The sequence below is a fragment of the Mustelus asterias genome, chromosome 4 (assembly GCF_964213995.1).
Source record: "Mustelus asterias chromosome 4, sMusAst1.hap1.1, whole genome shotgun sequence".
In the NCBI taxonomy this organism is placed as follows: Eukaryota; Metazoa; Chordata; class Chondrichthyes; order Carcharhiniformes; family Triakidae; genus Mustelus; species Mustelus asterias.
The window spans coordinates 90,874,459-90,887,536 of NC_135804.1; the positions used below are offsets into that span (position 1 = coordinate 90,874,459).

At 42.4% G+C, this 13,078-nt stretch overlaps 1 protein-coding gene across 4 annotated transcripts in view; it reads right to left on the bottom strand.

Moving 5' to 3' along the window:
* Positions 1-5,800, bottom strand: part of tenm1 (teneurin transmembrane protein 1) — a 770,685-nt gene extending 764,885 nt beyond the window's left edge. For all 4 annotated transcript variants that reach the window (XM_078211359.1, XM_078211358.1, XM_078211357.1 and 1 more), the window contains exon 1: positions 5,581-5,800. In XM_078211359.1, the coding sequence (XP_078067485.1) occupies positions 5,581-5,800 (220 nt within the window). The remainder of the gene's footprint in view (positions 1-5,580) is intronic.
* Positions 5,801-13,078: the final 7,278 nt, after the last annotated feature.

Here is a 13,078-nt window from a genome sequence, read left to right on the forward strand (position 1 = left end):
CCAGTCACATAAAATCCTGTGACACATGACATTAAAAAAAAGGTTATGCTTCCTCATAACTGATGGCACCATTTGTTTAATAAATAATTTAGTTTTGGAGTTCTGACTGGGGGCACAATTGTCAGCAACTCTTGTAACTACATCAAGAAGTAAAGGGTGACAAGAGCAAGAAATAAACTACAAGTGTACCATCCCTTGTTTTGGCACTTTCCTCTCACAAGTGTTTTTCATGTCGGAATCATTTCTAAAACAGTCAAATCAGTAGGGGTACACCAGCAGAGCCAAGCCCACAGATCAACTAGTTTAATTACTGTGCATTTTGCAGTTGAGATCTTGGGTGAAGACCTGGATCATGAACCCTTGCCCCTATACTCCCCATCTAAAATTGCAAGGCCATTTCTGCCACACAACTAAATGCAAGGAACTGGATTTCATGCTCCGCTGGTAGTGGAATTTTGGCAGCGGGCGGGGTGGAGGGGTGCGGGGGGGGGGGGGGGGGGGGGCGCGGGGGGGGGCTGGAGTGGACTGTGGGGAGATTCCCTTAGGGTTCCCACCCATACCAGCCTCATAGCAATTTTATTCTGGGGTGGATAAGGCTTCAAACAGGCCACCTGCCTTTGCCCCAATTGAATCCTCTAAGTGACCAATTATTTCCTCAATTTTCAGGCTGGCGGGAGGACTTCCCAAGTCCGAAAATAATCGTAATTAGGCCTCAGGCGGGAAACGGGGTGGCATCACCTCCAACAGAGGTTGCCTTTTAAATTTGGACATGCCCACTCCTCGTCCTCCACCTCTCAGTCCACCCCTCCCCCACCCCCTCAAGGTCTAGTTGCTGCTGGACCTCCTTCCACTCCAGGTCCTCTCCCCCAACACCCCAGCCACACATAATTATCCTACTAATCGCCCAGACACTAAGGGGCAATTGAACATGGCCAATCAACCTAACCTGCACATCTTTGGAGTGTGGAAGGAAATTGGAGCACCCGGACGAAATCCACGCAAACACAAGAAACATGTAAACTCCACACAGACAATCACCTGAGGCCAGAGTCAAACCCGGCTCCCTGGTGATGTGAGGCACCAGTGTTAACCACTGTGCCACCATGCCATCAGTGAGGATGTGTTCCTTGCCAACTCTTTGGGTGGCAGAAACCCCACTCTCTGAAATATTCAGGCCAAGTTCTTCTGGTTTGTATATCTTGTTATATGTGGACTATGCTTTTATCCACTAGACTATAAGGGATGCAAGGTCCTTTTTAAATGAAAATAAAATAAAATAGATCCTGGCAAAAGGATAGTTCATACATGCCTTCACCAGTAACAACACTATAGGGATTCACACACTCTGGAAGTGCAGGAGTTCAAAGGGAGAGAAATAGGCCTAAATCTTCCGGTCTCTGGATGGCTAAACCCTGGTGGTATTTGGGAAGATGCGCTATGGGACCCCTTGGAAGTCCCAACATAAGGACTCTGTGGGAATTGCCCAGGAAGTTTCCATTTCTGATGGGTATGTCCCCTATGTCTGGAACCCTCCAATAACGCCTGCGTTAAAATCAGAGACTCTCAAATCCCCTGTGACTCTCTGAGCTGTCTGATCCTGCAACTCCCCTGACCGTCTGACACATCCCTGACCCTCTGACTTCTCCTGACCTGACCCAACATCACATCCTGCCCCCTACCACCTTACCATACCGTCCCCTGTCCAGCTGGCTTGCGACCCATCCCACCACCCTGCCACTTTACCCACCCTGCCATCTGCGACCTCATTATCCTGTCCACCCTATACACTGCCACTCTATACACCCAGCTAAACTGACTTCAGTGCCACTTAGTAAAGGGGAGGAGAAAAATCAATCAGCCTGTTCCTGAATAAAATTGTGTGATTTCTGCTGTAAATTTGTATGTGCGTGATGCATACTGACTGCAAACAGAACCATGGACAGCTCTGCCATGCTGCATGGGGAAAACAACCTAAGTACACATAGGGTTTGGAATTTCACATTTGTTGCATTCTTATGTTTAGCACAAATGTAGCAATCATATGAAAAGATTGGGAGAATAAGAATGTGGCTTCTTTATTTGAATATATATTATATACATACAATGGTACTCAGAAGCTACGTAAAACAAGTCTGATCTGCAGGGACAGCTGCTCTGCTCTATCTACAGAGCTGGGGGATTAAACACCACATTCTGTCTCATGGTGGGTCGTGGTGGACAATAGTTTAAAATATGTTATTTAAAGGTGTATCACAACAGTGTTTGCTGACTAATGTGAGCCAGGCCATTTCCCAATGTCTGTAACTCAAGACTGTCATCCCTGCCCATGCCTGTCATATTTTACTCTCCTCTAAATATGGGTGGGAAGAGTTTGGATTTTGCTACTCCCAAGAGACTCTTGGAGGCTGTGGATGCTGAAGTGGGCTAGTTAGAAGGCCTGCTTTGACTTTCTGCGACATTGTTCCAGTTACGCATCTCATTCCTATACACCTTAAACCTCAGCTCACATCCATTCCCAACACCATATCCTGTCAATTTCCCCTCATATTCCCCATGCCTCTCCATGTTCCCTCATTCTCCATGTCTGCTCCATGTCTCCTCATTCCCCCCATGTTCCTTCATATTCCCCACATACCTCAATGCCTTCATGAACTTTCATACCCCCTATGTTTCACTCATGCCTCTTATCATGCAGATAGACATCCTCATGCCCTCTCTATGCCCTACGTGCATCCTTCATAGCCATTAACTCAGTATCCACTTTGTATAGTCAGTCCTCAGCAGCCAGGTAATAACAATGGAAATCCTTTGAAATGGATTTAAAAGAAAAACGTCTAACTATCGAATAAAAGTGTCAATCAAGCACATTGTCATTTATACTGCATAGAAAAATATCATTCCCATTGAAAAAATAAATTCCCATAAGCGGTCATTCAGTTGTTAAAATAAGCAAATATCTGTTAAGTAACTACATCAAAGACAGAATTTTCCTTTAATAATCCTTTAAATTGTCAATCAAACTGTGTACCTAATCTCCTGCTGAGCTAACTAGTTATTGGAATTTGAAACACAGCCAAGTATTCATAATGGGTTCAGCTGTCAAAATGAACCATTACAACCCCAGAAAATGGAAACCATTGAAACTGAAAGAACAGACAGCTCAATTATCTTCTAAACTCCATCAAATGGCCCTTCATTCAAAGAATTCCAGAAGCAAATGGCTTTTCATTTCTTAAGTTAAAGCAGCATATTTTGATATTAAATAAAAAGCACCTTGGACATTTACATCACTTCAGATCATAACACTAGAGTTCCCAAACACTGTTCTCTATAGCTTTGAAAGCATAGTAGCACTTTTTCAAGTGAGAAAAGGTGTCTAACGCATCTCAAAACTTACATAATGCTGATCAATATAATTGTTAACTTCCTTTAGCAAGACGGAGACTTATGATTAATCACAATAGTTAAAACACATATACCTTGGAATACAGCATCTAATAATGAATTTCAAGTTGTCAAAATATTCAATTTGTATGTGTCAGGATGTTCCTGAATCCTGAGTAGGCTTTCCCCAAGATTCCGAAATTCACAAACAAGTCAAAATTTCAGAAGCCTTCCAAAAACTGCCTAATCCAATGAAAACAATAGGAATCAGGAAATATAAACTTCCCCTGGGGTTGTCAATGGTGACCCTGATGTCAGAGGACAAGCATGCTGGGTCACAACTGGTCTCTCACCTGAACCTCTTTCCATTCATGGCAAGATTGTGTGGGTCAATTTTTATATGGGAAAGCTTCTGTGAAAGAAGCAAAGTTTTGGTGATCCCCAACCCCATTCCCAACTCCAGGAGGATATGAAAATCTGATCCTTCATGTGAAATTTCACAAATGATTACGTTGTGCACATCAAAGGCCAGATTTTATCACCCCCCTGGGGATTGGTTGCGAGAAGCAGTCGGGTGGGGGTTGAGGCGGGGGGGGCCTGCATAAAGTGGTGAAGAAGGAAAAGAAGGAAGGCAAGGGCTGGGGGGGGCAAGGGGGGCAGCAGGGGAAGGTCGAAGCTGGTTAGGATAGTATTTGGGTGTGGGTAGGATGGCAGGTAGTATGATAGAAGCTCAAAAGAATGATAGCTGGCTAGGGTGGTAAGTTGGTAAAGTGGTAGGTGGGAAGGGTGGCAGCGAGAAGCTGCATAGGGTGTAGGTCGGCAAGGACGATAGAGGCAGTGAATGGATAAGTGGCTTGGGGAGTAGTCAGCTTGGGAAGAGTCACGGGTCAGGACTCATCAGGTTGGGTTGGAGGGAGTCAAGGGTTTGGGGTTGTCAGGTGATGGGGTTAATCAGATCAAGTCACAGGGAGGTTTGGGGAAGTCAAGGGGGATTTGGGGGTGTTAGATTATGACTTCTCCACCTAACATTTCCTAGATTACTACTCAAGTTAGGAACCATACAAAGTCTCTGCTTCAAGCCAGATTCAGAGACTATTTCAGAGGGATCAGCAGTCTCTTGCTTATCTGGCCCACTGGAAGTTCAAACTTGCTGGGCAATTCCCACAGAACTAATGGTCAAGACATCCAATGGGTCCCATCGAGGGGATGGAGAACTGTAGGGCTATGTCAGGTCCCTGACAATCCAGAGAATGGGAGATCAGACCATATTCATAATATAATGAAGGAAACTCCATGGAAAGACTACAAAAATACAAACAAACACTGCAGCTGCTTTAGTATTTTCATATAACCTTATCACTTTCAAAATTCAGTCTTTCTCAATACAAAACCAAACACGGAAAACATAATGGACGGGAATTTCCAGCCTTGCTCGCTTTGAAACCGAAAAATCCCACCCGAGGTCAATGGACCTATCCATGGTCCGCCCCTCGCCTGCTCCGATTCCCGTGATGGGTGGGATGGTAAAATACACCCCATTATGTCTGATTCCATTGCATTAGCAGATTCTTATAAACAATATTTCAGATCTACAAAATAACTAACTGTGACAGAACACAAAATGTTACCATCTTACATTTCAAAGACAACCAATTGAGTAAATTCAGGATCAGATCCTTTTGAAGTGCAGACTCCAATCTAAATCATCAGCAAAACACTTAAACTAATCATTGATTCTGCATAGCTGGCACTTACAAAAATATATTGGCACAAATTTCACAATTTTTGACCAATGGTAGGCCTACATTTATGGACTATCTTCTTATAGAACCTGATTGTAGAAAATTAATGTTATACAATGATAGTAACATGACACATTCCTCTTAAAAGAGATCAGGTTAACTCATAATTCCACTTTTGACGTGGGTTTGAGATCAGGCTACCTTTCTATTTCATCTGATTGAAAATGCTAAAAAAAAACTGAAGTCCAGGTGAAGAGTCCTTTAAACTGACAACACAAGGTTAAGCTGCCTAACTGAGAAATGTGCAGAACATCAAATTAAGCACATTCCAGATGGTCTTACTCACTGACCCCTTTTAATTTGAAGATACAGACAAGAATTAAGAGATGTGCATTGTATATTCAGGTATACATTTAACATTTGCAAGCAAATGCCCACAAAATCGCACACGCACCTTGTCTGGATTCTTCAACCGTTTGCATGATATCCTTCTTATGACTGTTGTAATTCATCCTTAGCTCCTTATTGAATTCATGAAGTGTTTCTCTCGAATTGTAGGATTTGTGGGGACTTCTGCCATCTTCACTTTCATCAGAAGAGCTTGTGTATGCCAATTCCATCTCGCACCTAACTTTTGGCAGTGGTTGATAAGGTTTACAATCCATCTGATCCATTTCTTGTACAGCTGGTACACAGACATTAAAACAGGGAGTCCAGAATGGTTAATCGAGAATGACCTGCAAAGAGAGAGGAAAAGTACGTAAGTGCCAGAGAAATTTCCTGTTTCTCAAATTTTCAGAAAAGCAGATCGGGTGGAGGGAAAGAAAAATGTCTAAACACCCTGATACTAACTCCAGAATATGAAGATACATCTATATTACACATATACCATAATCATTTTCATGAATGACAGAATCTTAAGAGCTCTACAGCACAGGAGGCCATTCAGCTCATAATGTCTGGACAGGTTATTTATATAGAACATAGAACAGTACAGCACAGTACAGGCCCTTCGGCCCACGATGTTGTGCCGAGCTTTATCTGAAACCAAGATCAAGCTATCCCACTTCCTATCATCCTGGTGTGTTCCATGTGCCTATCCAATGACCGCTTAAATGTTCCTAAAGTGTCTGACTCCACTATCACTGCAGGCAGTCCATTCCACACCCTAACCACTCTCTGCGTAAAGAACCTCCCTCTGATATCCTTCCTATATCTCCCACCATGAACCCTATAGTTATGCCCCCTTGTAATAGCTCCATCCACCCGAGGAAATAGTCTTTGAACGTTCACTCTATCTATCCCCTTCATCATTTTATAAACCTCTATTAAATCTCCCCTCAGCCTCCTCCGCTCCAGAGAGAACAGCCCTAGCTCCCTCAACCTTTCCTCATAAGACCTACCCTCCAAACCAGGCAGCATCCTGGTAAATCTCCTCTGCACTCTTTCCAGCGCTTCCACATCCTTCTTATAGTGAGGTGACCAGAACTGCACACAATATTCCAAATGTGGTCTCACCAAGTTCCTACACAGTTGCAGCATAACCCCACGGCTCTTAAACTCCAACCCCCTGTTAATAAAAGCTAACACACTATAGGCCTTCTTCACAGCTCTATCCACTTGAGTGGCAACCTTTAGAGATCTGTGGATATGGACCCCAAGATCTCTCTGTTCCTCCACAGTCTTCAGAACCCTACCTTTGACCCTGTAATCCACATTTAAATTAGTCCTACCAAAATGAATCACCTCACATTTATCAGGGTTAAACTCCATTTGCCATTTTTCAGCCCAGCTTTGCATCCTATCTATGTCTCTTTGCAGCCTACAACAGCCCTCCACCTCATCCACTACTCCACCAATCTTGGTGTCATCAGCAAATTTACTGATCCACCCTTCAGCCCCCTCCTCTAAGTCTTAATAAAAATCACAAAGAGCAGAGGACCAAGCACTGATCCCTGTGGCACTCCGCTAGCAACCTGCCTCCAATCCGAAAATTTTCCATCCACCACCACCCTCTGTCTTCGATCAGATGGCCAGTTACCTATCCAATCGGCCAACTTTCCCTCTATCCCACACCTCCTTACTTTCATCATACGCCGACCATGGGGGACCTTATCAAACGCCTTACTAAAATCCATGTATATGACATCAACTGCCCTACCTTCATCAACACACTTAGTTACCTCCTCAAAAAATTCAATCAAATTTGTGAGACACGACTTGCCCTTCACGAATCCGTGCTGACTATCCCGGATTAATCCGCATCTTTCTAAATGGTCGTAAATCCAATCCCTAAGGACCTTTTCCATCAATTTACCAACCACCATTTGAAAGCGGGATCCACTTAGTTCCATTATCCGGTCCTCTTTTCCCCCTTTAAAAGCTATTCTTGATTCTGATGAGCATTCACATCCTAACAGTAATGGGTGGTGGTGGGGGATGGGGTGGGGTGGGGGGATAAATGAAATTCTCCTAGCCTCTCCCTTTGTTCTTTTCTCATGATCTTAAATTTACAGTTTCTAATTATAAACTCACTGGTCAGTGAAGCTTATTTCCTTTTCCTATTTGACCTGTCAAGCACCTTTATCATAACACCTCTTCACCTTCAGTTGCAATGAAAACAGGCCCAGTTTCTGCAGTTTCTGCTTATAACTAAAATTCTCATCCCTGGTATAGCATTAATAAATCTCTTCTGCATTCTCTTTATGGCCTTGATGCCCTTACAAAAAATAGGGCAGCAATATTTTGAATATGCCTAACCAAGGATTTGTATAGGTTAAACCTACTTTCATTGGTTTTGTAGTGCACACTCTGATTTATAAATCTTCAGAACCTATTTTCTTTTATTTATTGCTTTATTGACATGATCTCCTTCTTTCACATCTAAATATCCAAGTCTCATTGTTCCACACCTTTTAATATTTTAAAATTAAGTGTGCATGTAATTATTCTCTTTGTTCTTCCTCCAAAATATCAGCGCACATTCCTCTGTATTAAGTTCCTTTCAATGTCTGTCTGTTCAATCTAATAACCTTTATATGTCACCTGAGGCTGCTTGCATTTCTCTTCACCATTCATCATGTTCTCTATATTGTCATTGGCAAACTTTGATAATGCATTCTCTATACCCAAGTGTAGATCATTTTTATATAGTGAGAAGTGTAATGATTCCAGCACTTGACTCCTGGGTTCACCATTGTATACAGTGTTCCAGTTTGAAAGCATTTGTTAACCACTGTTCCCTTCACTGGCCATCATCCAAGTTCCTATTAAGAATGTCACATTCTCTTCAATACTTGGGGGAGAAATTCATTCATGCCTGCCTGTCAATCTACCCCCTCATTTGTGAATCCAGACCCAAGGCTCACCTATATTGGGCTTTCGGTCTCATTTAAGTTACATCAGTGAACTGCAGACACTGACTGGGCATCCCTAGGAATCTCACTGTGAAGCGACTTGAAATAATGGGCTATTGAGTAAACATAGAAATGTTTTATAAATTCATAGGATATGAACACCACTAGCAAGACCAGCATTTATAGCCCACCCCTAATTGCCCTTGAGAAGGGTAATTTTGTTCTTCAACAGATGCAGTAAAAGTGAGGCTGTTGCACCCACAAGGCTGTTAGGAAGGGAATTCCAGTGATGGTGAAGGAATAGTGATAAGTCAGGATGGTGTATGACTTGGAAAGGAGCTTCAGATGGTGCTGTTCCCATGCTTCTCCAAAGACAATAGAATCATAGAATCTCTACAGAAGAAGGCCATTCGGCCCATCAAGCCTGAACTGACAACAATCCCACCCTATCCCCATAACGCCACATAATTATCCTGCTAATCCCTGTGAAACTCGGGTCAATTTAGCATGGCCAATCAACCTAATCTGCACATCTTTGGACTGTGGAAGAAAACTCACACAGACACTAGGAGAATGTGCAAACTCCACACAGGCAGTGACCCAAGCCAGGAATCAAAACCAGGTCCTTGGCACTGTGAGGCAGCAATGCTAACCACTGTGCCACTGTGTCAGGTTAGGTTGATTGGCAATGCTACATTGACCCTTAGTGTCAGGGGAACTAGTAGGGTAAATATGTGGGGTTACGGGGATAGGGCCTGGGTAGGACTGTTGATGCAGGCTCGATGGGCCAAATGGCCTCCTTCTGCACTGTAGGGAGTCTATGATCTGTTGCCCTGTCTTTCAATGTGGTAAGGATTGCAGGTTTGGAACGTACTCCTGAAGAATCCTTGGCAATTACCATCAAGCAGATGGCAAACATTGCTCCTACTGTGTATTGGTATCGGACCAAGGTGGTGGATGGGGTGTGAATCAAAGGGTTGCTTTGTCCTGGATGGTGTTGAGTTTCCAAGAATTATTAGAGTACACTGATCCAAACGGGTGAACAGTATTTTAGCACACTCCAGCCTGTGGACACATTTTGTAGAGTCAGAAGGTGAGTTATTCATTGTGGAATTCCAAGCATATGGCCTACTCTAATAGCCACAGTATTTATATCACAGGTCGTGTTAAGTTTCTGGCTAGTGGGCACCCCTAGGTTTTTGATTGTAGAGGGATTCTGTGATGGTAATATTTTTGAAAGTTAAGAGGAGATCATTAGATTTTCTCTTGTTGCAGATGGTCATTACCTGGCACTTGCATACCACAAATATCATTTGCCACTTATCAGCCCAAGGCTAAACGTTGTCCAGGTGTTGCTGTATGCAGGTAAATTGTAAGTAATTGGAGGGATTGGGTGACTGTGTGGAGTTTGCACATTCTCCCCATGTGTGCATGGGTTTCCTCCATGTTTCCTCCAGTTTCCTCCCGCAGTCCAAAGATGTGCAGGTTAGGTGGATTGACCATGCTAAATTGCCCCTTTGAGTCCCAAGTTGAAAATCCACATGTATAACATTCACTACATTTCGTATTATTTCCTTAAAAACCACTTAAATTTTGTCAAACTCATCTGCACTAATTATCTTCAATGAACTGATGTAGTTCTAATTGAGAATGAGTTTGCTTCTCATTGACCTGAAGCATTAACTCTACTTCTCATTTCACAGAACTATTGAACATTTTCAGTGTTTCCTCCTTTTATTTCAGATCGCCAGCATCCACAGCATATTACTAATGAATTTTATTCTGCATTGTGACCTCTAGAAGCTGAATCAGTTTAACCCTTTCTTGCTTCTTGAACATTGTGGTCCTTTAAGCTTCTCACATAACTTGCTACATTCAAGGTTGTCTGAAAGACTGTGGTTACAGACTGTGATATTCTCTAAGACTTCTCAGAGTTCTATCATGGATGTTGTCAGGACTTGATGCCTTCAGTCCTACCACCATTCTTACCAACAGTCTTTCCTTATACTCGCTTGATCTGTTTATTTTTATTTTTGCTTCCATTTTACACTTTCTGTATGTTGCTTGATTTCCTTTTGCTTTTTGTTCCCTTTTTAAGTCACACACTGAATTTAATAGTTTGCATTCATTGCCTGTGGAAAACAGCAGCTGCAGGGGAACACTAAAAGGTTTCTACTCTCAGTCAGTCAATATAATAATGTAATTGAATTGGCCATGAAAGAACAAAAAATCTGACCTAATACTTATAGTACATTCAACACAGATCAATCTGTGCTCTGATTTCATAGACACCTCTATTTTCTTCATTGAACAGAACCAGTTGGCGTCAGTGCTGACAGATTTATTCTTTAGGAAGACAATTGGATGGGAATGACAAGAGACCTCAAAGACTGGCCTTCTATCTGGAAAAGGCGATTTATTGCTATTTTAATCTTCAGTGCTTTAGCATTCCACTAGCTTATTTTTCTTGAAGAGGCACCGCTATACAAAGAAGAACAGTGTCTGAATATACAATAGAGGATCTTTATTTAATACAAAGTGTCATCGGTAGCATTTTTATTTTCTTCAGCGCTGTTCAAGAAGTGGATGTTGTTATTGTAAAGAGCTGTATCATCTTGCCAACAAATTTGGTGTGTTCATCAGTACAGAAAGTAGAATAAAGGCATAATTATGACGATGAGAACTCCCCTGGGATATACAAAAATATTGCTATTTTGTTTCAGTATAAAATGCTTTAAAATTGTGAAATTTTTTTTGATTGTGTGTGGGGTGATGCACTTTGACAAGGAAGTATACTATAAAAGGTCTGACATTGGGAAGTTCCGAAGAACAAAGGGACCTTGGCGTGTTTGGCCATAGGTCTCTGAAGGCGGAAAGACAGGTTAATAGGGTGGTGAAAAAGTCAGATGACACACTCACCTTTATCAGTCGGGGTAAATATTACAAAAGCAGAGAGGTTATGATGGAGTTGTATAGAATTTTGGTGAGGCCACAGCTGGAGTACTGTGTGCAGTTCTGGTCGCCACATTATAGGAAGGACATGAACGCACTGGAAGGGGTGCAGAGAAGATTCACCATGGAACGTTTAAGTTATAAAGAGCAGTTGGATAGGCTTAGGTTGTTTCCTCTGGAACAGAGAAGATGGAGGGGCGACCTAATTAAGCTGTTCACGATTATGAGGGACATGGACAGGGTGATAGGGAGCAGCTGTTCCCCTTAGTTGAAGGGTCAATTATGAGGGGACACAAGTTAAAAGTGAGGGGTGGGAGGTTTAGGGAGGATTTGAGGAAAAACATTTTTACCCAGAGGGTGGTGACAGCCTGGAATGCATTGTCTGGGAGGGTGGTGGAGGCGGGATGCCTCACATCCTTTAAAAAGTACCTGGATGAGTACTTGGCACACCATAACAATAGGTTATGGATTAGGTGGGAAGGTCAGGGCCTTTCATGCGCGGTGCAGACTCGATGGGCCATAGGGCCTGTTCTGCACTGTAGTATTCTGTGATTTGATTCATTATTGTCGCAAGTATTGGGATACAGTGAAGAGTGTTGTCTCTTGCACACGATACAGACAAATACACTATACATACCGAAGGGAGAAGGAAAGGATAGGATGCAGAATATAATGTTGCAGTTACAATAGGGTGAAGAGAAAGTTCAGCTTAATATATGATAGGACCATTCAAAAATCTGATGGAATTAATATATGAGAGGACCATTCAAAAATCTGATTGGTCCAGTCATCAGACATTTGTATCTTTTTCCTGATGGAAGAAGGTGGACAAGAGTAAGTCCAAGGTGTGTGGGGTCCTTAATTATGCTGGCTGCTTTCCCGAGGCAGCGGGAAGTGTAAATGGAGTAATTGGATGGGAGGCTGGTTTGTGTGATGGACTGGGCTACGTTCACAACCCTTTGTGGTTTCTTGTGGTCTTGGTCAGAGCAGGAATGTCACCATAAATTCAGAATGCACCGAAGTTAAGTGAAATGAGGGCCCTTTCGTGTGTTTCTTTTGCTGGGTACCAAATGGAACCTAACTTCAGAGTAGTACGAATTTTGGTTTTAGAAATGTTTACATTTTCCTTTGGTTCTCCTGAGCATTTCACAATTGTATTACATATTTTTAATGTTTTGAGAAAATGGATGCTCCTTCTTGCTTTCCTATCAGTGAAAAGGCTTTCTGCATGCTAACCATACTCCAAGGTACAGAATCACTCCCACTTGTGTGCAATTTACACCAGGGTCAGTCCTTATTATGGTCCTGTTGCTCCCAGCCGTGCCTCACATTTTCCATTTCCAGTCTCAGACCAGTAGTGTAGAATCTGTGCAATCTGAGAATACTACTTCAAAGCAGTGAAACCCAACTTGTGTCTTACAGTGTCCATGGAATGTTAATGTGTACATTTTCCTTGTTTCATGCAAGATAGTTAATTATATATGCACTTCCTCAAAGAACTGGTTCTGCATGGGCACCAAGTATGATGCTTAAGTCCATCCTTGACCAATTTGAACTTGATTTCATATGTGAAAATGGAAAAGATATGCAAGCATATAAAGATAAAAGTATTTCTCAATATTATTTAAAGTCACTGGATCAAAT